The sequence below is a fragment of the Anolis sagrei genome, chromosome 8 (assembly GCF_037176765.1).
Source record: "Anolis sagrei isolate rAnoSag1 chromosome 8, rAnoSag1.mat, whole genome shotgun sequence".
NCBI classification, from domain to species: domain Eukaryota; kingdom Metazoa; phylum Chordata; class Lepidosauria; order Squamata; family Dactyloidae; genus Anolis; species Anolis sagrei.
The window spans coordinates 43919157-43946390 of record NC_090028.1 but is presented as its reverse complement, the minus strand read 5'-3'; the positions used below and the strand labels follow the sequence as shown (position 1 = coordinate 43946390).

At 42.2% G+C, this 27234-nt stretch overlaps 2 protein-coding genes across 3 annotated transcripts in view; one reads left to right on the top strand and one right to left on the bottom strand.

Moving 5' to 3' along the window:
• Positions 1 to 13471, top strand: part of ACD (ACD shelterin complex subunit and telomerase recruitment factor) — a 31992-nt gene extending 18521 nt beyond the window's left edge. Inside the window, exons 6-14 of one of the 2 annotated variants that reach the window (XM_060787803.2) lie at positions 1134 to 1178; positions 2071 to 2108; positions 5031 to 5200; positions 6732 to 6819; positions 9293 to 9367; positions 10151 to 10228; positions 10379 to 11172; positions 11549 to 11628; positions 12790 to 13471. In XM_060787803.2, the coding sequence (XP_060643786.2) occupies positions 1134 to 1178; positions 2071 to 2108; positions 5031 to 5200; positions 6732 to 6819; positions 9293 to 9367; positions 10151 to 10228; positions 10379 to 11172; positions 11549 to 11628; positions 12790 to 12850 (1429 nt within the window). In that variant the 3' untranslated portion in view covers positions 12851 to 13471. The remainder of the gene's footprint in view (positions 1 to 1133; positions 1179 to 2070; positions 2109 to 5030; positions 5201 to 6731; positions 6820 to 9292; positions 9368 to 10150; positions 10229 to 10378; positions 11173 to 11548; positions 11629 to 12789) is intronic. The other variant, XM_060787804.2, reaches the window with a different exon arrangement.
• A 745-nt stretch (positions 13472 to 14216) lies between these two features.
• The window catches only part of CARMIL2 (capping protein regulator and myosin 1 linker 2), an 89447-nt gene continuing 76429 nt past the window's right edge, over positions 14217 to 27234 (bottom strand). The window contains exons 30-35 of the mRNA XM_067471174.1: positions 25937 to 25973; positions 24192 to 24266; positions 19871 to 20212; positions 18525 to 18632; positions 18038 to 18142; positions 14217 to 16313 (exon numbers count right to left, since the gene is read on the bottom strand). Coding sequence (XP_067327275.1) covers positions 16144 to 16313; positions 18038 to 18142; positions 18525 to 18632; positions 19871 to 20212; positions 24192 to 24266; positions 25937 to 25973 — 837 coding nt within the window. The 3' untranslated portion in view covers positions 14217 to 16143. The remainder of the gene's footprint in view (positions 16314 to 18037; positions 18143 to 18524; positions 18633 to 19870; positions 20213 to 24191; positions 24267 to 25936; positions 25974 to 27234) is intronic.

The window sequence follows — 27234 nt, the reverse complement described above, 5'->3', positions numbered from 1 at the left end:
ACTTTCAAAGGGATGGTACTCACCTTTAAGGCCTTGCATGGTCTGGGGCCGATGTACCTGAGGGACCCCCTCACCCCCTACCAACCCCAGAGATCCCTCCGTTCTGAGGACCAAGATCTGTTGGAAATTCCCAGTGTCAAGACCTTGCGTCTAACAGCAACCAGGCGCAGAGCCTTGACAGCAGTGGCACCATCGCTCTGGAATACTCTGCCACCTGAAGTCCGTGCCTTGCGGGACTTGTCAGTTTTCCACAGGGCATGTAAGACACACCTGTTTCGACAAGACTTTGATCTTTGATATTGCTGTTTTTAAATTGTTTTAAATTATTTTTAAATTGTGTCAGATTTTAGCCTGCTCCGAGCCCCAGGGGAGTGGCGGTATAAACGTTCAAATAATAAAATTAATGAATTAATTAATTAAGTGAAGCACAGTCAGGTCACTCAGCAGAAATTTGGAAAGAATAATGATCAAAGGAAAGGCAGTCTGCCCAGAAAAAAACAAAAAAACAAAACAAAACGGTGGCTTTAGAAAAAATGCTGAGATGCTTTGGTTTATTCCTTCTGATGAATTTTTCTGTCTTTTTCTGTCACTTTTTTCAGTGTACATCATTTAAATGTAAAATTCCGCTCTCAATTCTGTTCAGAAAAGCCTGCCAAAAAGAGAAAACACTGTGATTCAGTGATTAAAAGTGTATGTTTTGTGTGCACACTTTGAACTGTAGTCTGGCTTGAAAATACCATCCATACTGCTGAATCAGGTTCTACCTAACTCACCACTGCATCCTGAGGCAGAAAGTCGTAAATCTATAATACCCTAAATCAGTAGAAGCCAGGCATGGGCAAGTTTTGGACCTCCCCCCAGGTGTTTTGGACTTCAACTCCCACCATTCCTAACACCCTCAGGTCCTGAAGCTGTTAGAAATGGCGGGCGTTGAAGTCCAAGACACCTGGAGGGAGGGCCAAAGTTTGCCCATGCCTGGTATAAACCATTCTTTTCCTACCTTTGATGATGAGAGTCTTGTGATTTATATATGTGTCGTGTATATACTCATGCATAACTCTAGGGAAGGTTTTGGGGCCAAAATTATGGATTTTGAGATGAACTAGAAATGCTAAGATGTCATTTCTTTCTAGTAACCAAGTGCCATCTGTGCTAAAGAGGATAAAGGAATTATGGCAGTAAGTATGCAACCTCACTATGGGTTTTTATTGCTTGGTATGTGGGTGAGTTTAAAGTTAGTAATAACGATACCAATGCACATCCTATTTTGCATTTTGTGGATTTTAAAATCCTTTTGGAACCCTTATTCAGCATACACAATATTTTAGGTTCTCACTACATAAGTCCATATACGAGGAACAGGAGGGAGAGCATGGGATTTTATTAGACTGTGGTGATTATGAAACAGCTGGGTTGTTTTCTGCCCTTCCCTATCTGCCTGCACTGTTGTGTGTCTTGCCAGGTGACAAAAGATACTTGGTTCTGATGATCCAGCAAATGGTCCCATTGATGCCTGTGCAATGGCGGCACCCTCAAAACCTTGCTAGATAGTTCAGGCTGGGGAGGATTGAAATCAAGGAAAAATGAATTTTTTATAATGATAAGTCAAAGAAGAATCATAGAATCAAAGAGTTGGAAGAGACCTCATGGGCCATCCAGTCCAACCCCCTGCCAAGAAGCAGGAAACTGGGATTTGCGTTGCTGAATAGTAGTGTTGGCTTAAGCAAAACAGTTGGTTCACCTTCTCCTTTCCACCATGCCTTCCACTTTTTTCTAGTGTTTTTCTAATCATTCATATAACTGTTTTTTAAAGGAATAATAAATAAATGGGGATATTCAGGAAAAATTTAACAATTTGGGACAAAGGTGACAATCAGGTGATCAACTGATGTTGGACTATTACTGATCAGCAGAGCTCATGGCGAGGAATGCTGGCAGTTACATTCCATCATCATGTGGAAGGTTACATGCTTTCCACACCAGAACTATCCAATAATAGGAAACAGATTTGAAGGTTTAACAAGGCTATTGTGTTTAATTCTGGTTTCTTTTTTTGTTTGCATATTGCAGGAAAACCTTCGCCATGCAGCCCTGGTATAATAATTCTGGTATGGTATAATGAGTGCTTTCAACTTTTTCGTAAAATACTTATGGTGGTTGAGCGATGATACTTATTGATATGAAATGAATGCCTGCAACTCTGCGTCATTCTATAAACTGCCCTTTCCCCTCCTTTTAATGCTTTAGTATTTAAAAAACTCTCCCCTACTACTTTAAAGCGCGTTTGGTGGGGACGAGGGACAGGGCCTTCTCTGTGGTGGTCCTACGACTCTGGAACTCTCCCCCCAAGGACATCAGACAAGCCCCAACGTTGGCAATCTTTAGGAAGAGCCTGAAGACCTGGCTGTTCCAGTGTGCCTTTCCAGAATAGGAAATGCCTGGCATCATGTCCCAAATGCACTTTGTTAGTTTTAGGATTGTTTGCACATTGCACCTACCTCCAAAAACCTCTACATACCTCCTGTCAAGTTCAGCACTTTTAAATTCTGTCCATCACATTTGGCCCGGCCTTAGGTTTTAAATGCGTCATGATGTCATTGTTTTTAGTGTTTTATTGTTTTACTTGACGTTTATTATTTGCTTATGAGTTTTACTGTGATATTTGTATTTTGTTGTTGTTGGCGGCCTTGGCCTTTGTAAGCCGCATCGAGTCCTTCGGGAGATTTTGCGGGGTATAAATAAAGTTAATAATAATAATAATAATAATAATAATAATAATAAATGGCAGTTCTTAACTTGAGGCCCATAGCTTCTGTGGGGCTGCAATGTCCATAAGGTTTGAAGACTTTAGCAGTTCAAAATGAAAAGAGAAAGAAAGTGAGAGACAGGATGATTTCAAAAGAGCAGGAGTCTTTTGCTAGTGGTGGACATCATTTCATTACAATATCTCTTGCTGTTCAAAGGTTATGAAAGTAACTGTTAAAACACACACACATGCATGCGCACACACATACATACACACATTTCCGCAGAACGGGATGAGTTCCCGTTGTTAGCACCAGCTTCTGCCAACGTTGCAGTTTGAAAACATGCTAATGTGAGTAGATCAATAGGTACCGCTTCAGCGGTAAGGTAACGGCGCTCTATGCAGTCTTGCCAGCCACATGACCTTGGAGGTCTCTACGGACAGCATCAGCTTTTCGGCTTAGAAATGGAGATGAGCATCATCCACCAGAGTCGGACTCGACAAAACTTAATGTCTAGGGGAAACCTTTACCTACATACACATACACACACAGACACACACTCAGCACTTGCTACTTCTTCACGCAGTGAGAACATGCAAGTGGTTGAGAAGAAGCACATGACATTTCTTGCTTATAGCCAGAAACCACAATTGTAGCAGCATTTAAATTTAGTGTTGTCCACATGGTGCCACAAATCCAGAGGGTTAACTATACTTTTTAGTAAAGCAGGTCCATTCCAGGTAGGTGCATATCTCCCTTTTCTGGATGCAAGCGAAAACTGGATTTGATATCCATTTTCAGTTAATGTGCATGAACTAGAGGGGCTCACAGCAACACAGGAAGACAAGCTCATAAAAACATCCACGGATGGTGCTTTGAAACTACAATTCAAAGAATAGTCCCTTCCAAGTTTTGGGGCTCACTTAACAAACTATCAAAGGGGACTGTGAAAGTATTGTTGGATTTCATAAACAACATCCTTTTGTGAAAAAAAATCATTTCCTTCTCTTTTTATCTTTAAAAATATGTATTAAAACGGTTTGGAAAATGTAGAGTAACAACTCACAATACACTTTTCAGTTATTGAACAAGGCCTGCAAGTAGAATGCAGCACTGGCCTTCTCATTAATGTTAGGCAACGTTTTGGTGTTCAGGTGTTGTTGCTGTATGAAAACATTCCAATAAAATATTATAATAGAGTGCACTTTTTAAATTTCAACCTTTTCTCCAAATTTGAAGGCCCTGAATCAGCAATTTAAAATAACCTTGAGATAATCTTGGTGGTTTGTGGTAAAGAAAAGGTTAAGAAGCACTGCTTTAAAACATAACACTGGCCAACACACATTTTGGTCCCTCAAATGTTAGACCTATTTCTGGGTATATTTTATATACTTTGACCTGCTGATTCCAAAAATGGCCCAAGTTTTCCCTTATCAGCTCTCATTCTGAGATACAGAACATACACTCTATGCCAGTCTTCATCTGTACCCCATAAAGAATCATGACAACCTTATCTAAAAAACTAGAGCTGATGTAGTCTATCCAATTTTTTGAATCAGTGCCACAGAAAACCTGAGGAGTAGGCGTCTAAAATCCAAGACACCAAGATTTTTTTGGTTGGGTTGTGTAATTGATTGGTGTATGCAAAGGAGCACTCCTTTTCTGTCAGATCATTTTGTATCTCTTGATTGATTGATTGATCTACTATATTTGTATACCACCCCTCTCAGCCCGGAGGCAACTCGAGGCGGTTTACAGATGGCAATCAATGGTCCACAAAATAACATTACATATAATATAAACAATATAAAACCAATAAACAAATAAAACCATAAAGTACAAGTCCTCAGCGTCCTACAAGCCCTCAGATTTAGGCTTTACAAGTTATATTTAAGAATAATGTCATTTAATCAGAGTCAAAAAGAGTTCAAGGTGTTCTTTCTAGAACTGAGAAATCACAGGTTTCAAATATTCAAGCAAGAACAGTCTTGCTCACCTGGTCTCACCTCCAAATGACCTTTTAAGTGGCGATAGGCACAGCAATGTCATTGAATCCCACTTCTTTTTTGCAAGATTTCTTCTTTGTTGCCTTTACCTTGCAACACTGCTATACACTACAGTTTAAAATATCTTGTGGTCAGAGCACGTACAAAAAGCTAAATAGAAAAGTCTGTCTGATTTTTAGTTTTAAGACTGGTTTATTGTTTATGGTCTGTAGTCTTATGCTTATGCATCAGATTTGTGAACTATTTACTATGACGCATGCCTTTTTTTCTATTTAAGCATCAGGTTTTTCTCAAATACTGCAAGAGTTGGAAGAGGATGAACTCGACACTATGAAACAAAATGTCAGGGATTGCCTCGATTTATTCAGTTCCACCCATCAGCTGAATTCTGAGCAGTTGGCTGTGTATCCTGAAACCAAATGGCAAGTGGAACGCAAACGAGATAAGGTCTGTCTTAATTGTCTTCTGTGACATACCAACACAAATCATAGAGATTGGGATGGAATCAGAAACCCTCAGGAAGTGGCTAGATCAGAGCTTTCCATGTGTTGCAACACAGTAGAGTGTCAGGTGCAGCGTGTAGGTGTGTCACGCGAACGTAAAAAACCCATCTAAGTTAGCGTTTCTCAAATTGAGGTCAGGACCCAGGGGGGCAGGAGGAGGTCGCGAGGGGTTGTCAGAGGGGTCGCCAAAGACCATCAGAAAACACAGTATTTTCTGTTCCTAATGGGGGTTCTGTGTGGGAAGTTTGACCCAATTCTATCATTGGTGAGGTCCAGAAATGCTCTTTGATTGTAGGTGAGCTATAAATTCCAGCAACTACAACTCTCAAATGTCAAGGTCTATTTCCCCCAAACTCCCACTAGTATTCAAATTTGGGCGTGTTTTCATGCCAAGTTTGGTCCAGATCCATCATTGTTTGAATCCTCAGTGCTCTCTAGATGTAGGTGAACTACAACTCCAAAACTCAAGGTCAATTCCCACCAAAGCCTTCCAGTATTTTCTCTTGGTCATGGGAGTTCTGTGTGCCAAGTTTGGTTCAATGTCATCGTTGGTGGAACCTGAATATAGGTTTACTATAAATCCCAGGAGCTACAACTCCCAAATGACATAATTAATCCCCCCAACCCCATCAGTATTCAAATTTGGGCGTATCGGGTATTTGTGCCAAATTTAGTCCAGTGAATGAAAATATAACCTGTATATCAGATATTTACATTATGATTCATAGTAAAGGTTTCCTCTGACATTAAGTGTAGTCATGTCCAACTCTAGGGCGTGGTTTGTGCTTATCTCAATTTCTAAGTCGAACAGGCGTTGTCCATAGACACCTCCAAGGTCATGTAGCCAACATGACTGCATGGAGCGCCATTACAATTAATAACGGTAGCAAAATTACAGTTATGAAGTAACAACAAAAATAATTGTATGGTTGGGGGTCACCACAATATGAGGAGCTGTATTAAGGGGTCATGACATTAAAATGGTTGAAAACCACTGCTATAAATTGATGTGAAAAAGCAATAAACCACATGTTTTTAAATATAAAAATGAAAGGTTTTCATGAGATATGCTGTGTCTCCATGCATTCTATTATTACAGCTAACACATGTGTCCTTATCTCTTATAAGATGTACGTATAAAATGATGCATGTATGTGTGTGTCACCAACATGAAATGTTTACAAAGTTCTGGGCTAGATAGTTGTAGACAGAGAAGCTTGCATATCAAAACTTGTTTAGCTTCTATTTTTAGCAATGAAGTTGATATTGGATCTGTCTTTGGCTCAAATCCATAGATACGATAGAGTTTTTGCTGCCATAAGTGGCTCAGCCTTGTTCTTCAGGGTTCATTCATTTCTAGTTCAGTGGAATGTCAAGCAGAACCTCTAGTTTTGTTAAGCATTGACTAGGAGTGTGTTACTCTCTAAAATACTATGTTGAGTAAAGCAGAAGCTGACTAACAGTTTTCATTTCAGGGGCACCAGAATACTTTTATGGTACCAGCAAAGTTCCTGGTAATCAGTGCAGAAAACGAAGAAATACTTCGCAAGTCATATCCACAAAGTGAGTGTTGGAACCACTGTGTGGAAGATTATTTTACTTCACCGGTGTTAAACTGATCATGCCAGTATTGATGGGCTTTGAACTCCTCTAAGTCCCAGTCAGGGAAAGCCATCGCTATGAATGATGGGAGTTGTGTGATGACATCTGGAGAATGAGAGATTCTTCATCCATGTTCTTGTCCATGGGTGAAGACGATTTGCCAGTGATCCTAATTCAAAGGCAAGGCTACTTATGTTGGAGTATTAAATAATCCATACAACTTCATAGCATAGTTTTCATGGCAATTTAAGCTCTCTGTGTTTCAATTCATGAAGTGGAGATATTGTGGTGACCAGAAGCAGCTGTATTTGGTCCTGAGATATTGTGGTGACCAGAAGTAGCTGTATTTGCTCCCAAGGCTTTACAAAGAGAAGGCTGAGAGGAGATATGATAGCCATGTATAAATATGTGAGAGGAAGCCACAGGGAGGAGGGAGCAAGCTTGTTTTCTGCTTCCTTGGAAACTAGGACGCGGAACAATGGCTTCAAACTACAAGAGAGGAGATTCCATCTGAACATTAGGAAGAACTTCCTGACTGTGAGAGCTGTTCAGCAGTGGAACTCTCTGCCCCGGAGGGAGTGTGGTGGAGGCTCCTTCTTTGGAAGCTTTTAAGCAGAGGCTGGATGGCCATTTGTCAGGGGTGATTTGAATGCAATATTCCTGCTTCTTGGCAGGGGGTTGGACTGGATGGCCCATGAGGTCTCTTCCAAGTCTTTGATTCTATGATTCTATGATTCTTCGAAAGGTGTATACTTGACATTTCCAACATCTTGTTTGTTCTGGTACAGCTGTACCAGGAGCTCCAATTTTGTTTGCTTTGCATTGAATGTTTGTTTGCAGTCCTAAGTTTCAGGGACTCTGCAGATAGGTGGCTTCTTTTGGTTGCAGTTCTAGGGCTGGCCACCTGTCCATCATCGTTGAGTTTGGTCCCGCCCCTTGCTCAGGGCAATTGGAAAGGGAAGGGGGCCATTTTTCAGTTAGTCTCAGCTAGGAAGTCAATATACAGGACGTGTACAGACTTTCTCCTGTACAAAGGCTTCAACCCTTAAGACTTCCCGGGGGAGAACAGTCTTAAGACCATCTAAAGATTCCCAAAGGTTCCCAGGGAAACAGCCTTACAGCCCTGAGGAATTTCGGAGGGAATAACAGCTTTAAACATCAAGAACTCCAACTAAGTGACTACAGGCCTACTGGTAGGTCCACTCGGTTTTGAGACGCAGTTCAGCCCGGCAGTGGATCCACATCAGTCAGGTTTATGTTCACAGTTAGCCTGGGAGAAGTTTGGAAAGGGATTTTCCTTGGAAGTAAAGCAAAGAAACAATTAGAAGCCACCAGTTGTTTGAAACCTGGAAGCATTTGTTTAACCTTTGAAGACAAAAGAAGTTTCTGTTTAACTGTTCATCAATAAAAGACTTTGTTGTATTTAAGCTCAAGCCTTCTAAAGACTGTTTAATGGGGGAAATTCTCTAAGGGCTTCTCTTTGGGCCCCCTGGCTTCCTGTTGGGCTAAAGTTGCACGTCCTGTTTTAAAAGCACTTCGTTTCAAGCCCAGCGGTGACAGAACATGTTAGAATTCACAGGATCCATGTAAACATAACATCTTGCTATCATTAAAATAATCACAGATTCCTTTACTGATAGGTATTGTGCACAGTTGCTGAGAGTAGTTGATAGGCCGTCTCAGAAAAGCAGTTACCCGACTCTCTATTTAAGAACAGAAAATGGAATGGCAGCAAAAGATATTTTAAGAGGGGATAAAGCTAACCTAAAAATGTAGTATAAACATCAAGAATTGGGAAGCTCTGGCACTTGAATGTTGTAACTGGAGGTCAGTAGTTACCAATAGTGTGAACAGAGGGCAAAAGGAAGAAATATGCCAAACGAAAGGGACGTCAAGCTAACCCTTGTGACCACCTTCCATCTGGAAATCTATGTTTTCATTGTGAAGGGTCATTTGGATCTAGAATAGGTCTTCACAGTCATTTACGGACCCTCAGCCAAGAGTCTGCCCTTGAAAAACAATCATACACGGGCAAGAGTGATGGTGTACAGCTAACAGTAGAATTTTCCTTGATATCTTCACCTGCATCTAGTGTTGGCGCATAGACGCTTATGATAGTCGCCTGCTGGTTTTTGGCAAGATTAATTTGGAGGGCTAAAAGTCGTTTGTTAATGTTGACAGGTGCTTCAGACAAATGCTTCACCAGGTCATTTTTGATATCAACACTGATTCCGTGTATTTGTCATTCTTGTTTAGGCAGCCTCTTCTAAAAGAAGGTGTAGCCTCCTTTGATAATGATGGTGTAGCTTTATGTGTTTTTAGCTCCCACACTAAAGTGTACATCAAGCCAGTAGGGTTCTTGAAATGGATGGTTCTGAATCATGTCATTTGGGTTGAATGAATGAGGAAACTCTGATCCTTCTTTGTTTTCCAGAGAAATGTCAAGATGCTTCTGATACTAGTAGTTGCAGTCAAGGTGATGACAAGAGCTCTGCTTCCTTTCTCAGTGGTAAGTATTAAGTACTGAGGTTTTTTGTGCGTGGTCTGTCTGGAAGACCATAACTGAAAATTTCTCCATAAGGAGAGGTTTCTTCAGTTCTTCATTCCTATCTACAGTTGAGCTTTTCCTGAAATCAGGCAAATGATTAAGTTTGTATTTAATTGTTAAGTAACTGTTGCCTTCCAGATGTTGTTGAACTTTAGTGGACCCATGATATCTAGTGGGGTATTACAATAGTTAAGTCGTTCATTTTCCCCCCTCGCTCCTGATCTCGTTACTGGCTACTTTTCTCATACTCATTGTTTCTATTGAGCAGCATCTTTGCAATAATAGGAAAAACACTCATAATTGTGCAAACGTGTTAGCTTGTGGATTGCAAGCAAAACAGTCTTTTTAGCCAATTTTAGCCTTTTAGTAGGTCATTAGTTTCTTGTAAGCCGCACAGAGTCCTTCGGGAGATGTTAGCGGGGTACAAATAAAGGGTTGTTGTTATTATTATTATTATTATTATTATTATTATTATTATTATTATTATTCTCGAAGCAGGAGCAGCACACAAACCCCAGATTGCCAGTTAAATTTCAGGTGATCTTAGAATTATTTTATTCCCTTGATTTGAAAGCCTTCCCATGATGTGCCACAAAGAAGTTTAGGTGGGGAAGGTGGTTTTGTCCCACTTTGATGACAGAGATTGTCTCCATGCAAGAGGTGGCTTTTCAGATCTTTTGCAATGCCTGATCCTTTTCTGGGGAATTGTTTGTATTGATTTAGCTGTAATATTATTCTTCCCAGCGGAATCTGGAAGTCAGAATGGCACCTTAGAAAATCCTTGGGACATTTTTCCAGGAATGACTTTGACTTCTTCCAGTAGTGAGTAATATCACAAATTGAACATGAGCAGGGTGATGCATGTTTGTTCCCTAGGGTTAGGATAGCTTAAAGCTCATATGTTTTAACGTTTTGCCCTCGTGTGTACCTCAAAAAAGTGTGTGTGTTTTTTTTCTTTTTGTGCTTTGGTAGATAAATCTGGCACCCCACCGGGCCCTTCGCACGCACAGCAGGTGCTGCTGACCAGAACCACCGAGGAAGAGGCCCCATGTTCCAGCAGCTGTACCCCAGATTTTCTGGAGCCTTGTAGTTCTGAGCAGGTTGAGCCAACAGCATTTCCATATCACAAGAAGGCATTCCTCAAGGAATCAGCCTGTCAAGATTCCACTCCTCTTGAGCCAAACACTGTCCATGAGACCAGCAAAAGGGCAGATAGTAATGAGAGCATTCCCTGTGCCCAGCCTCTCAAAAATTCATATTCTAACGCCACTATGTACTCTCCAGGCCATCCTCCTTTGGTGAACGATGCCTCTCGTGGGCCCTTGTCTGAAAAGACAGTGGAAGGTAATGCAAAAGGTTTAAAGAAGAATAAAGCGACAGAGGCTACGGAAGGAGCTCCGGCTCCAGGTGGGAAAGCTGTGGCAAAGAAACGGAAACGTGTGATTTTAGATGAAGATAACCATGAGACGTTCACCATTCCAACTCATGCCAGACAAAAAGCTGCAAGGCAAACTTGTACCAGAGCATTTCCCAAGTCTAACAAGTCAGATAAAATGGTGGTTTGGAAACCTCCCTTAAATTTTGAAAGCACTTCCAAGAAGAGCCGGACTGAGGAGATTGAAGCCCAACATCATCCAGCCATGGAGTCCAACAGAGACCAACACCTCTGCAGATGTACAGAGAGACGACAGGAATGTGAGAGGAATCAAGGGGCAGCAGGAGGTACTAATGGACGTCCAAAACAACAAATTGGAGCTCCAGAAGAGGTAAACCTCTCATCTAAGGGAAAGAGAAATATGTCTGTTTGTAGCATTTTACTTTTTGTAGTTTTATAGTAAAGGTAAAGGTTTCCAAGAGCTGCTTGATAAAGGTTAATCTTTTTACTCTCCTCTCCCAGTTTCATTTTGCCAACCATGACTTTAGAATTCGCTCTTGAACAAGTTACATGAACTGACATTTGAGCATGAAGCCTCTGTATTGCAGCTCAATCAGATTCAAGCTCCCATCATTCCTCACCATTTGCTGTGGGAGTTGCAGTATAATAACATACAGGGAGGGCTACTTATTCTCCCTCATCGCTAGTAATCTTTGTAAAGTATAACCAGTGAGCAAACATGAGCTGTTTCCCTCCCTTTTTTGCAGGAACGTGTGAGAAGACTCCCTTTTCACGTGACATATGAACCACCAACACCTGAAGTCTGCTCTCAAGTGCGCTCTACAAGGTTAGTAACTAACTCAGGTAATTAAACTTGAGATTCAGAGGTGGAGGGGCTAGATGTTAGTGGTGTCCAAAAGTGCCTCTTTGGCTGTTGTCCAAAGGAACAATATCAACTTCTTGTAGAATAGAGGTACTTGGTGTTTTTGACCATGCAATTGTCTAACTGTTTTTTTAAACTTTTATACAAATAATTTTTAAGCTGTTGTCGAAAGCTTTCCTGGCCAAAATCATTAGGTTGTTGTAGGTTTTTCAGGCTGTATGGCCATTTTTTAGAAGCATTCTCTCCTGATGTTTCGCCTGCCATAGATGCAAGCAAAATGTCAGAAGGGAGTGCTTCTAGAACATGGCCATGCAGCCCAAAAAACCTACAACAACCCAGTTTTTAAGATTTACCCAGTTTTTAATGGCCTACATGTTGCCTTGGATCCAATACAAGGGGAAAGGTGGAATGCTAATTGCAATAGGTAAAGGTAAAGGTAGTCCCCTGACATTAAGTCCAGTCATGTCTGACTCTGGGGTGTGGTGCTCATCTCCATTTCTAAGCCGAAGAGCCAGCGTTGTCCATAGACACCTCCAAGGTCATGTGGCCGGCATGACTGCATGGAGCGCTGTTACCTTCCCACCAGAGCGGTACCTATTGATCTACTCACATTTGCATGTTTTCGAACTGCTAGGTTGGCAGAAGCTAGGGCTGACAGCGGAAGCTCACGCCGCTCCCCGGAATCGAACCTGCGACCTTTCGATCAACAAGCTCAGCAGCTCAGTGCTTTAACCCACTGCGCCACCAGGGGCTAATTGCAATAGGATGTTATAAATAACATAATGACGACTTGGATTGGCCCAAGAATATCATTTGGATTGTGTGATTTTAATTGATGTTTTAATGTTGATGGGGTTTTTTTTTTGGATTTTAATGCATTTGTTTATTTATGTGTATATGGGCATCGAATTGTTGCCTTTGTAAGGCCGCTCTGAGTCCACTTCGGGGTGAGAAGGAAGGGATACAAGTGCGGAAAATAATGAATGAATGAGCAAGGGGACTACAGGGAAGTGGGCAGTGCAGGGAGAGCTAAACAGTCATATTTCTGAACATAGGGATATTAATAGGCAGGAATGTTCAGTCTATCTCAGCCATTTACATATGATCTCCTATTTTGTTTTTTAGGATATCAAGAGCATTGCTGAGGTGGGCCTGTTGGGTTTTCACCAATGCACAAGGCCGGTAGTCTTCACTGATGAGTCCTCTCCATTTCAGATGTGCTTTGCTTGAACTCCTTTGTTATAATGTTTTCATCGTTATTAAGATTCATATTGAATTTGAATTTGCTGTTTGTTTACATGCATAAAGAAATTGGGATCTATTTCCATGATGGCCCAAGTGCATAATGGAATGGCTCCTGAACTTTTGGCACAAAAGGGTATGTCCGTGGTTTTGTTACAGTTCTTTTCCTAGCTGTAAGCGGTCATAGGTTGTATCTGCCATTAAGCATTTGTCAGAATACTGGAATGCAAGAAGATGATGGTGAAATCATCAACTCTCAATTGGATAGCTTTTATCTTTAATTGATCTGATCATTTCCCTGTTGCATTTAGTTACAAAATACTTCATATAGTTTACATGCTTGATAAAATGCTTTGGAGACAAAACAAATTAGAAAAACAACAACATCGCCGTCATAGAAAATATACCTTTGTGCCCTTTCCATGGCTGAGCACAGAAAATCAAACATGGTTCCGAAGTTGAAAACAGAAAACATTTCTATGGTCCTCTGCTTTTAAAAAGGACTGAATGTGTAAAGAAAACCAGCCATTTGTGCTATAATATTTATTAAATATACATGCAATAATCACCTGGTAATGGATGGTGGATACCCAAGAACAATACATAGAGCTCGGTTCTCTCTGCATCTATGTAGGAGTTTGGCAGTTGTGTTCTTACGCCAGATTACTCTCCCTCCCTGTCAGATGTCAGTTGGCGTGTGTGCGGATTACAAAACGGGGCTGTGAAAGAATTCTGCAATGTATCCCTTCTCCGAGGCGAGCAGGGCTATGAGCAACTGCAGTTTACTGAAGCCATTTTGATCACGAATTTCCTATAGCCAAAGCATTTTGCTGTAGGAAACAGAACTAAAAGCACATGTCGATCATCTTTGTGACGACTGCATTTCTTTTTTGGAATGTGCCCACACGAGAAAGCTTGCACTCAGTGGCCTTGACCAGCTGTAGATTCTCAGTGCTGCAAAACGTATATTCGCCCTTCCTTTGCATCTAGGAAAGATTTTATGTCACTTATACTGTGAAAAGTAATCACCCACAAGCCTCTTTAAAGCAAATGCCTTAGGAAAACATGGCTATTTTAGGATGATGTTTCAAAAGACTGAATAGCCATCTGTGGGTCCGTGATTAATAATTTTACAGTAGAATAGATGAGAAGCACCAGAAAATAGCAGGGTAACAAGTCCAGCTCATGCCCTTTGCAGGAACCTGAGCATCGCCACTTCCTCCCAACCCTGTCCACAGCAAGGCACTGCTGGATCTTGCACATATTAAGAAGCAAATTACTAATACAGGAAATGAGAAGAGAGCAATTCGGCAGATTTAAATTATCCTCATTTAATTGTGGAATGGAAGGGCTGGGATGCCAGTATTTTTAACTTGCTGAAAGTGGTAAAAAACACGCACGCACACACACACACTGCTCCTGCTTCGTTCATGCCAAACACCTCACTGACATCAGTGGATAATTGACGCGAATGTAGAGCCTTCTTTGTGGTCTCTGTGCCTCACACAAATGGATTTGTGCCTATGCAGAAGCTCAGTTTGGAATTTTCCAGAGCTGGAAAGCTTGGTGGGGACACCAGTCCTCTCTCGTTCTGCCACGCAGGTCCTGTGGCTCACTGAGAAGATTGCCCTCCCGTTCTTTTCCTCTGTCAGTAGAACAGCTTCTCTTCAGATGGTTCTCTTGTTGAGTAGCATCATCCCTTGCCACTTTTTCCCCTTTCCTCCTTTTTCTTATCCCTTCTGTCTGCTGCCCTTAAACAAGTGCATTCGCAGAGATTTCCAAATGGACTGTGCACGCTCCATTTCAGACGGAGGCAAAGCTGCGACCTGGTCTCTGACCCCTTCCTCCCTTCCTTCCTTCCTTCCTTCCTTCCTTCCTTCCTTCCTTCCTTCCTTCCTTCCTTCCACAGCCCTTTTTCTATTCAAAGCAACACAGCTGAGAATTGCACATTTAGAATCAATTGGGGTAAACTGTGGAGGTGACACAGACATTTGACCTGAACGAGATCTTGTTAATAGCTTGTTTATTTTAACTCCTTTTATACCGAGGGTTGTATGTTGTATGTATGACTATGTATGACTATGTGTTAATTGTGTTATGTGTTAAATGTTTTGATACGGCCAATAGGCCAATCAATAAAACGTATCTATCCTTCCTTCCTTCCTTCCTTCCTTCCTTCCTTCCTTCCTTCCTTCCTTCCTTCCTTCCTTCCTTCCTTCCTTCCTTCCTTCCTTCCTTCTGCACTGCCAAATGGAATGTAGATCTAGGGTAGGTGTCAACTTTGGTCCTACCATCTATTCTTTGGTGACCTGACCCCCCATCTGTTAGTAAAGTTGGTAGCAGCCCATTTGTATGAGGCCCAGAGCCCAAGAAGAACACACTGGTGACCTGTAACTGGTTCTTGCTTCACACAGACCCATCCTCCTTCCGCTTTTCTGGGTCCTGCAATGTTCCACAGTAGATTTCAACATGGAGGAGATCGTACCTTGGCCGGTGAGAACATGTGGGAAGGGGACAGGTATTCCCACCACCCTGTCCCTTCTGGAACATCCTGAATTGAGCCTCTGCACAGGCACAAACCCATTTGTGTGAGGGCATGGGTGACCGCTCAAAGAACCACCATGCGATGAGGGGAGCTAGCCAAAGGCAGTAGGACCAGAGGAACGGATACGATATAGGCTGAAAGGAGGAAGATTGTCAATGTGAGACTGACCACTTTGCGTTGTGGCTGAACTTGGCATTCACGCATTTAGCTTTTCCGGTCCACTCCACCACGGGCTAAGCGCCAACCTCCTGAAACGTAATGCAAGGCTGGCAAGGTGAGTGTGCACAAATGATTCCCCTGCCCTCCTCTTGCTGGTGGTTCTCAATTTCTGGCACTATCCATCTTCACATCTACGATATCGGGGGCCAGCTAGACAACTGCAGCTGGAAGTAGCCCGTTTCTAGTACAGTTCTGTTTTTGGCCTCCGTCACCTGAACCATGGGAATACTGGGCACTTACATGGGAGGACACAAGAGCGAAAGGTGAAAAGGGACAACCAAGAAGACGTGCAGAAGCGTAGACGTCACCAATCCCTGCTGGAAAGGCCATTGACCAATTTGGGAGCCACAGTGAGTGGAGGCCTGGCATTCGTTTGGCTCTGTGCGGAACTGCTGGCGCTCCAGCAGTGGTGCGCTGCTGCCTCAAGTCTGAAGCCTCCCTCCTTTGCTCACGTCGAAGCTCCAGCCACGGACTCAATGCTCGCGTGTTGGGGACTTAGGGAGCGGCACCGCAGTTCTTTGGTCTAGAGCTGTGTTTTGTGCATTCTCTAGAATTTGTTCCAAAGCTTGTTCCAACTCCTCTTCCATTTCTGCTCTTTGCTTCGACTCTGTGGCCGCCACGTTCCTTTCTTGGGGTGGAATCCCTGTCGGAGAACCCACAGGCATCATGTCAGAATCGTATCTGCAGTGGCCTGGCCTGCAGGCTTTAAGGATGAGGATGAGGATGATCAACAACTTTATTTATCCTTGGCCACCATCTCCCCAAAGGGGACTCGGAGCGGCTTACATGAGGCCAAGCCCAGCAATGCATTACAGCAACATCAAATATAAACAACAAAATAACATCACAATAAAATAAATAAACCAATCAAGTAAAATAAACAGTGCAAAATACGAGGGGTATTTTTTTAAGTAAGGTCCGTTTTGTTGTAGACACTAGGCCTGGGCAACAACGGAAAAAATTGTTTCTAAAATCGATTCGTTTTTTGGGGTTTTTTGCGTTTCGATATTTAAAAGAATTCCGAAATTTTCCTTTAAAAAAGTTCAATATTTACGAAATTTCGTAAATGGTAAAAAAATTACAAAACAATAACGAAACAATAACGAATCGATTTGTTAATGGCGGCTGCGATCACACAATACGCTAAAAAATCTTCTGAAGCTTCCCTCTCCCTCTGTTGTTGACTGTTGGTGTGATATTATAATTTTTTTTCACAAATTAAACAAAAAACAACTATAAAACTTGCCCCAGACATGCGGAAATAATAACGAAACGACCTCAAACCAATAACGAAACGAATACATAACGAAATACAAAGCATTTACTAAACGAATTGAAAAATTCATTTCGTTTTTAAGTTGCTCCAGAATGGTTCGTTATCGCTTCGTTTTTTAAAAAAAAAATAACGAATTTTTAACGAATTACGAATTAACGAAATGAAACCGCCCAGCCCTAGTAGACACTAGTAGTTCGCGCGCATACCGCGACAAGTGCATGCGCCGTGTACCGGCATGCCTCGGGAACAACTGCACTCAGTTTCTGCTCTGTAGCTCACCTGTACGGTTCTGTTCTGTGCTTTAAAAATGTTTAAAAGCTGACCCTCTGCATGTGAGGTTCGCTCAGTGAGATGGTTTTTGTCAGCAAGGAACCCTCCTGCTGCAGAAATTCATCGACAGATTTGTGAAGTGTACGGTGAGACTGTGATGAGTGAAAGCCAAGTGCGTAAGTGGGTATTGACAATTCAAAGATGGCCGTGACAACGTCCATGATGAGGACCGCTCCGGTCGCCCTTCTCTGATTACAGACGGCAGTGAACTCTTGGTTATCGGAGCAGGCGGCAAGTTTTTATGAAGAGGGTATTTTAAAATTGGTTCAGAGGTATGATAAGCGTTTGAACAAACTTGGCAACTATGTCGAAAAATAGAGTGAAATATGTACTTTCTGAAAATAAATTTACTTTTTTGAAATAAAGTTTCGTTGTGTACTTATGTTCCAACGGACCTTACTTAAAAAATACCCCTCGTAACATAATGGAAAATAAAACACAGTGGGCGGGCCAAATGCACGACATAAAATGATAAAATCTCACTGGATGAGATAGCAATGAAGAAGGTACATTTTGGCTTAACATTAGATCACAGTCCTGGAAAGGAGGAAATCTGCAGAATATTTTAATCAAGGACGAGTCACCTGAAAAGTCCTTTAACAGGATATTAACAGGATGTTGTTGAATTTTTGATTATTCTGGCTTTACCTCACAGGAGTGACCATAATAAACTTTTACGTTTTTCTGAATAGGAGTTTTAGTAGAATAGTAGTTTAGTTGGTATGTATGGAGAGACATGATACACCTTTGGGCGTGTTTACCTGGGGAATCCGGTGGTGCGGATGTTTCAGGCTCCAACGGGGACTTGGGTTTAATCTTCCACTTCAGGACAGGTGAGCGTTGCAAACAAAGGGGGAATTTTGCATCTGCAGAAATGGAAGGCAGGTGAACGTGTTAACGAAACCTCAAAGGAAGCAGGCTTTCGTTGAGACAGACATGAGGCTAACAATAAAAAGGGAGAAGAAGTGTGACTATTTCACCGTGAATTATGGTAGACAGGTAGATATTAATGCTGGGCCTTCTGGGCTTTGCAAGAAAGGTCTTGAGAACTGTAGGTGTCCTGCACTTATCTTACCTGAAGACTAGCTGTCTAGATATTGCCAACCCTAATTTCCCATTGGGCACAACAGGCTTGCGAGCGGTAAGGGAAGATGGAGATTGTGCTTCTGAGGGGCCGTGTGTTCCCTGACCCTGATTGAAACCATGACCTATGGCCATTCTTGATCTTTTCTCTCAGCCTTTACTTACGGTGCAGCTCTGCTTCGCAGGCCTGGCCCCTGAGCTGTTCTTCGTGGACAGACATGGCCCTCCGGTTTACCACAGGCTTCAGGCGGGATTTGGGTTTGAGTTGATTGTCTGAAAAGAAGCAAACAGAACTGAATGGCATCGAAGAATGTTGGAGCATGTAAAAAAAACAGCGTGTTTGTGTCAACTGTAAAATAAGATGCACAAAGCTGACTGGGGCTTCGCCCAGGGAGCTGGCTGAGCCTGGGTCTTTGGAATACTGTTACATTTTTCAGGCTTGAGACAAGCAGAAAGACAAATAGTTTGGAGTGTTCTCTTGCTACATGTTTTTATCTTATTGTTTGTTGTTGGCATCGAATTGTGCCTTTTGTAAGCCGCCCTGAGTCCTCCCTTGGGGGTTGAGAAGGGCGGGGTAGAAATGCGTGAAATAAGTAAATAATAAATTGCTTCATGAGTTGCTGGAAGGAATTTCTCCACATGGACAAAGAAAGAGTATTTTAAATCTCTCAACAAGGACATTATGTGAGTCGATGCAAATGATCACATGATTGTACATAAGTGTGTGTCAACTGTAAAATAAGATGCAGAAAGCTGACTGGGGCTACTACTAGGGAGCTGGCTGAGCCTGGGACTTTTGGGTACTGTTACATTTTTCAGGCTTGAGACAAGCAGAGAGATAAATAGTTTGGAGTGTTCTCTTGCTTCATGAGTTGCTGGAAGGAGTTTCTCCACATGGACAAAGAAAGAGTATTTTAAATCTCTCAACATGGACATTATGTGAGTTGATGCAAATGATCACATGATTGTGCATATGTGTGTGTCAACTGTAAAATAAGATGCAGAAAGCTGACTGGGGCTACTACTAGGGAGCTGGCTGAGCCTGGGACTTTTGGGTACTGTTACATTTTTCAGGCTTGAGACAAGCAAAGAGACAAATAGTTTGGAGTGTTCTCTTGCTTCATGAGTTGCTGGAAGGAGTTTCTCCACAAGGACATTATGTGAGTCGATGCAATGGATCACGCGATTGTACATACATTGTTCCGAATTACGAAGAGTAAACTACTTGTTCTTTAGTGTTCATCTGTGTGGCATATTTTCTTTCTCTGGCAAGACTACGCCAGAGAACTACACATGATTTGCATTTCGTCACCAAGGAGGCCTCGGTAAGCTGAGAGCAGTTCTGAGGGAAGCGATACAAAACTGGGAGACTTTGTCAATGAGAGAGAATCTAAAGGAGGGTTTGCTACTCCCGGTTGTGGCCTCTGTTGAAAAGAGGTGGGAAAGGAAGCAGCAATGTTGCATGGAGCAGAATTTCAGTGCTCGGCTAGCATCAGTAGCTCTTGACATACCTCCAGCGATGGTGTTTCCATCAGCGCAGGGATGCTGTGGTTGGGCAGGTGGGTGTCCTTCTCCGGCATTGCTCGTCCTCCGGTGAGGAAGGTGGCCGGCCGTGCTCCTCCCAATCCGGGGCAAGCTGCTGCTCCACCGCTCCCTGCCTTTCTGCTCTCGGGGGCTGGCGGGCTCCGCAGCAGCGCACGCTCTCCTCGGGGAAGAGCCGAGTTCTGCGCACTTGCCCTTCAGCTCTGCGTTCAGCTGCCTCCCCAGAGCTCTCCAGGAAAGCCTCCCCTCGCAGGATCCAACACTTGGCTCTTTGCCCGTCCTGCCCACGACCTCCATGCGCACAGAAGGATCTGCAACACAACATCACACAGGATTGACTCAGAGCAAAAGACGGCACACCTTTCCTCCTACCTCTCACCTTTTATCCACTTTGGAAAGGTGACTCTGCACCTCCAAGGAAGTATTTCTCTAAGCTGAAGCCTGCAGATTCCCCTTTGGTTGTTTACAGTGGAATTCTCTTCTTATATCAACCCCCCTGTTTAAGGAGCTCTACTGGCTGCCATTTATCTTCTGGTCCCAATTCAAGGTGCAAGCAGTTTGGGGCCCGCTTACCTTCGTGACTGCATTTCCTTCTACGAACCTACACAACCCCTTCGATCTTCCAGAGAGGCCCTTCTCTCACTCCCGCTTCCGTCGCAAGTGCGGCTTGTGGGGACAAGAAAGAGGGCCTTCTCCGTGGTGGCCCCTTGGCTCTGGAACTCACTCCCCAGAGGAATTAGGCAAGCCCCCACCCTGGCAGTCTTTAGGAAGAGTCTGAAATCTTGGCTGTTCCAGTGTGCCTTCAGTGAATGAATAATAATCCCTGGCCTTGACCAAACCCTACATAAAATGTCCTTGGAAGCCCTTTATCCTATCCCCTAGTGCAATTAAACCCCATTGTTTTTCGTCCCATCTGATCCTCCTTCCAGATACATTACGTTGCTTTCTCACCCAGTGTTTTTAAACTTTTAATCTTTGCAACCGGCCCTGCCCACTGTGTTCAATTGCTGTGATTTTATATCGCCTTGTGTGTTTACTTGTATTGTTTTTTGTATTTTATTTTCACTATATTTTATTGTTGCATTTTTATGTTGGATATTTGCTTTGCTGTATTGTTGGGCTTGGCCTCATGTAAGCCGCTCCGAGTCCCCTTGGGGAAATGGTGGTGGGGTATAAATAAAGTATTATTATTATAATTACTACTACTACTACTACTATTTGAAACACCACAAGATGAGTCCACAGCAGACACTCTGCTGGCTGTTGAATTGGATCACACGTTGGACCCTTCCCAAGTGTCTAGGACTGTGTGATGTATTATTATTACTATTTATTATTATTACTATTTATTATTATTATTATTATTATTATTATTATTATTATTAGAAACACAACAAGATGAGTCCACAGCAGACACTCTGCTGGCTGTTGAATTGGATCACACGTTGGACCCTTCCCAAGTGTCTAGGACTGTGTGATGTATTATTATTACTATTTATTATTATTACTATTTATTATTATTATTATTATTATTATTATTATTAGAAACACAACAAGATGAGTCCACAGCAGACACTCTGCTGGCTGTTGAATTGGATCACACGTTGGACCCTTCCCAAGTGTCTAGGACTGTGTGATGTATTATTATTACTATTTATTATTATTACTATTTATTATTATTATTATTATTATTATTATAAACACCACAAGATGAGTCCACAGCAGACACTCTGCTGGCTGTTGAATTGGATCACACGTTGGACCCTTCCCAAGTGTCTAGGACTGTGTGATGTATTATTATTACTATTTATTATTATTACTATTTATTATTATTATTATTATTATTATTATTATTATTATTAGAAACACAACAAGATGAGTCCACAGCAGACACTCTGCTGGCTGTTGAATTGGATCACACGTTGGACCCTTCCCAAGTGTCTAGGACTGTGTGATGTATTATTATTACTATTTATTATTATTACTATTTATTATTATTATTATTATTATTATTATTATTAGAAACACAACAAGATGAGTCCACAGCAGACACTCTGCTGGCTGTTGAATTGGATCACACGTTGGACCCTTCCCAAGTGTCTAGGACTGTGTGATGTATTATTATTACTATTTATTATTATTACTATTTATTATTATTATTATTATTATTATTATTATTAGAAACACAACAAGATGAGTCCACAGCAGACACTCTGCTGGCTGTTGAATTGGATCACACGTTGGACCCTTCCCAAGTGTCTAGGACTGTGTGATGTATTATTATTACTATTTATTATTATTACTATTTATTATTATTATTATTATTATTATTATAAACACCACAAGATGAGTCCACAGCAGACACTCTGCTGGCTGTTGAATTGGATCACACGTTGGACCCTTCCCAAGTGTCTAGGACTGTGTGATGTATTATTATTACTATTTATTATTATTATTATTATTATTATTATTATTAGAAACACAACAAGATGAGTCCACAGCAGACACTCTGCTGGCTGTTGAATTGGATCACACGTTGGACCCTTCCCAAGTGTCTAGGACTGTGTGATGTATTATTATTACTATTTATTATTATTACTATTTATTATTATTATTATTATTATTATTATTATTATTATTATTAGAAACACAACAAGATGAGTCCACAGCAGACACTCTGCTGGCTGTTAAATTGGATCACACATCAGACACTTCCCAAGTGTCAAGGACTGTGTGAGGTTGTATTATTATTATTATTATTATTATTATTATTATTATTATTATTATTTGAAACACCACAAGATGAGTCCACAGCAGACACTCTGCTGGCTGTTGTTGTATTGGATCACACGTCAGACACTTCCCAAGTGTCTAGGACTGTGTGATGCATTGGCAAATAATGTGTGCATATCCCAGTAAGGTGGCCTTTTGCAGCTGGCAGGTGGTAATTTTGTCAGCGCCGATTGTTTTTAAGTGCAGGCCAAGGTCTTGAGGCACTGCACCCAGTGTGCCCATCACCACTGGGACCCCTTTGACTGGCTTGTCTTTGCAGTTTGATCTTTAAATCCTCGTATCATGTCAGCTTTTTCAGTTGTTTCTCTTGAATCCTGCTCTCACCTGGGATAGCAACATCGACAATCTATACTGTTTATTATTATTATTATTATTATTACTATTATTATTACATTTTTTTCTTGGTGTCTTGGTTTTTAGGCCTGTTCCTGGGGTTCTGTGAGGCACTGATTTAGAAAATTGCAGGCCTGGGCAAACTTGGGCCCTCCAGGTGTTTTGGACTTCAACTCCCACAATTCCTAATAGCATACTGGCAATTTATATAAATAAAAATGTAATGTCAGTTTGTGGGATTAACAGAACTCAAAAACCACTGGACGAATTGACACCAAATTTGGACACAAGACACCTAACAACCCAATGTATGTTCTTCACTAAAAAAATTGATTTTGACATTTGGGAGTTGTGGTTGCTGGGATTTATAGTTCACCTACAATCAAAGAGCATTCTGAACCCCACCAATGATGGAATTGAACCAAACTTGGCAGACAGAACTCCCACGACCAACAGAAAATACTGGAAGGGTTTGGTGGGCAGTGTCCTTTGGTTTTGGAGTTGTAGTTCACCTACATCCAGAGATCACTGTGGACTCAAACAATGATGGATCTGGACCAAATTCTACACAAATACTCAATATGCCCAAACGTGAACACTGGAGTTTGGAAAAATAGAATCTTAACATTCGGGAGTTGTAGTTGCTGGGATGTATGGCTCACCTACAATCACAGAGCATTCTGAACCCCATCATCGATAGAATTGGCTCAAACCTCCCACACAGAGTGCCCATGTGGACCACAGCAATGGTTAATATTTTTCTGTGTTTAAGGCAGAAGAGTGCTGTATTTTGCTCCACCTGTGCAGCATAAATGACGCTCTTAACATGTTATTCCCATGATTCATACAAAAGGGACAACCAAACTAAAAATGACTTTAAATGCTCGTCATTATTGAGGAGTGCAGCCGAGGGAGAATTGCGAAGGAGGGGAGAGAGGAAATAAGTTCTGAAATAAAACGGCTGCTTTGATGTTGCTTTCTGCATTGGGAGGAAATCCCCTCCTGGTCCACTAATCTGGGCCTGAGTTCGATGAGGAGGTGGCAGTGGCAGATCTACAGAAAACCAAAGTGGGGTCTGGTTTGGATGGGTGGTGCAAATGAGGATGAGAAGCAGCATTTGAAAGCACCCAGGTACAGAAACATTCCCATCTGAAAAAACGTTCCTACCTGTGGACACGGAGTGCGTGCGGGATTTCAAGGCGCAAGGAGGAGGCTCTGCAGAACTATCCACAATGTCCCCTGGAAGGAGTCAAACAGTCGCATTTAGACAGTCGCTCGAATGAAACAAGCAAACGAGACTCAATGGACATGAGTTCCACCTTGAGATTCTGAGTGCGCGTTCCCCTTCCGGCCCGGTAGATGTCACCTCTGCGCAGGCCTGGATCAATCTCAGAGACCGGCACCTTCCCACAGGTCATTCACAGGCAACCTGTGGGCTGGAACATTCTCCGGAGCCGCCTTTCTTGTTGCAGAACTACTCATTCCCACATTTCCAGGTATCTGCAACAATGGCCCCATCTATACTACCATATAATCCAGTTTCTGAATCCATATCATCTGATTTGAACTGGATTATATTGTAGTGTAGACTCATAGAGCCCCCGGTGGCACAGCGGGATAAATCGCTGAGCTGCTGAACTGTTTGAATCTGGGGAGTGGAGTGAGCTCCTGCTGTTAGCCCCAGCTTCTGCCAACCTAGCAGTTCCAAAACATGCAAATGTGAGTAGATCAATAGGTACCACTCTGGAGGGAAGGTAATGGTGCTCCATGCTGGACACATGCCTTTGGAGGGGTCTATGGAGAACGCCAGCTCTTTGGCTTAGAAATGGAGGTGAGCGCCACCCTGCAGTGTTGGGCACAACTAGACTTAATGTCAAGAGGAAACTTTTACCTTAGACTCATATAATCCAGTTCAAATTAGATAATCTGGATTATATGGCCGTGTAGAGCCAGCCTATAGAATCCTAGAGTTGGAAGAGACCTTCTGGGCCATCCAGTCCAACCCCATTCTGCCAAGAAGCAGGAATATTGCATTCAAAGCAACCCTGACCGATGGCCATCCAACCTCTGTTTACAAGCTTCCAAAGAAGGAGCCTCCACCACACTCCGGGGCAGAGAGTTCCACTGCTGAACAGCTCTCACAGTCAGGAGGTTCATCCTAGAGTTGGAAGAGACCTGGGGGGCCATCCAGTCCAACCCCATTGTGCCAAGAAGCAGGAAAATTGCATTCAAAGCATCCCTGACAGATGGCCATCCAGCCTCTGTTTAAAAACCTACAAAGGAGGAGCCTCCACCACACTCCAGGGCAGAGAGTTCCACTGCTGAACGGATCTCACAGTCAGATAGTTCTCCCTCATGTTCAGATGGAATCTCCTTTCTTGTAGTTTGAGCCACCTCAGAAGATTGCTGGTCAAACCAAGGACAGTTTCCAAGCAGGAATTTTATATGAGACATTTTGAGAGGTCAATAAGGCTCTCGGTTTTAGTCAGGACCGTCAGCATTTTTTTCTGTCTTGATGCAGACATCAATCTGAAGGCAACATAGATTCCTTGCAGTGTAGAAACTGCTCAAACACCGCAGTAGAGCACAGGAGCGGTCCATGTACCTTTTTCTGCAAAAAACAGTTTTGCTTCCAAATGCATTTTAGATGGTATCCACGTTTTGAGGCCCCCAATCTCCATTCTGAGCCAAACACACGATTTTGCTCCAAAATGCTCTTAAAGATCCATTGTGGGGCATTTCCACTACAACACCTTGCAGATGTCGTGGAAATTTTGGGTCGGTTTTGCTTAAAACCCCCAAATGTGTAAAAATGCCCCAATCCCCACAGAAGCAAAGAGCAAATGCATGGAAATAGTGATTAATGCTAAGCGGAAGGAGAAGGAATCGGATCAGCAACTCCTACTCACCATCAGAACCAGCCTTCTTGATCTCTCCGTCTTTGCTCTGCAAACGAATGCAAGGAAAGGGGCTCAAACAAGACATTGCACATCGACAACACTTTACACCCATTTTATGCAATACACCCAAACTGCACAGTGTCATACATATTTATGGGGCTGATGCACAAGTAAATGCATATTACTACTACTACTACTACTACTACTACTACTAATAACAATAATGTATTTATTTATTTGGCCAGTCATATGACCATTTCAAAATCAAACACGAGTAAAAAACAAGGCAAATAGGTGGGGACAACAGCTGACCTATTACTGTAGACATATTCCTTTCCCAACTTAAAGCAATTGTGGGCAAGGATGAGAGTTGCTCACTGTGATGATGTGTATTTTTATTCCTATAGTCATGTATTGTTTAGACAATAGTTAGTAATGTAGAATTGTATTTTATTAGGGATGGTAACTGGCTTGGCTTGCCTTGAGCTGAGTTGCCATAGCAATGGGGGTGGGGCCAACTGCCAACTGCCACTTGGCAGCGCAGCTTTTTGAAAGTTGTCAGTCTGTAGCCGGAGAGTTACAGGAGAGGACTGATCTGTGAATCAGCAGTCTGTAAGCAGAGAGTTACAGGAGAGGATTCTCCAGCGAGAGGATCAAGGAACTGATCTGTGGTTGTGAACTACAGAGGTAGTTGATCCTGTGTGGAAGTAGAAATCCCACAGGAATCCTGTAGTGAGAGAACCACAGGGAGCACTGATTCTTTGATTAAGAATCAAGATTTGGCTTGGAGCCAATACAGTTAAATAAGTCAAGTGGCTTATTTGTATCACCAGAACGGTTGTTAAAGAAAGAAACATCTGCCTAAAGAAACCTTTTGAGATCTGTTGAGTGCCTAGAGTCATTCAAGAACTTCTATCAATGTAACCAGCTAAGTGTGTGCCTCTAGAGTGAAGTGACATTGAATCTATTCTACTCCTGTTCTATTCCAATAAACTTGTTACTGTTTTTCTCAAGCCTTGCCTCTGATACAATTTCGTCTAAGTCAAACACAAGAAGAAGAAAGACCAAATTAGGGTTATTAAATGTAAGCTACGCTATCAAGTAAGTGAACCCCCTTAATTAGTGGTCCCTTGGCATCCAGCTCCTAAGTTGATATTGATAATTCTGCCCCTGCCTTGTGGAATGCCTTGCCACCCTACATGAGAGCCATGCGTGACTGAGGGCCTTTTACTCTTGCACTTAAGACCTGGCTTTTCACTCGAGCATTCAATCTCTGTTGATTTTTTTTAAGTTCTTTTTTTTTTGTG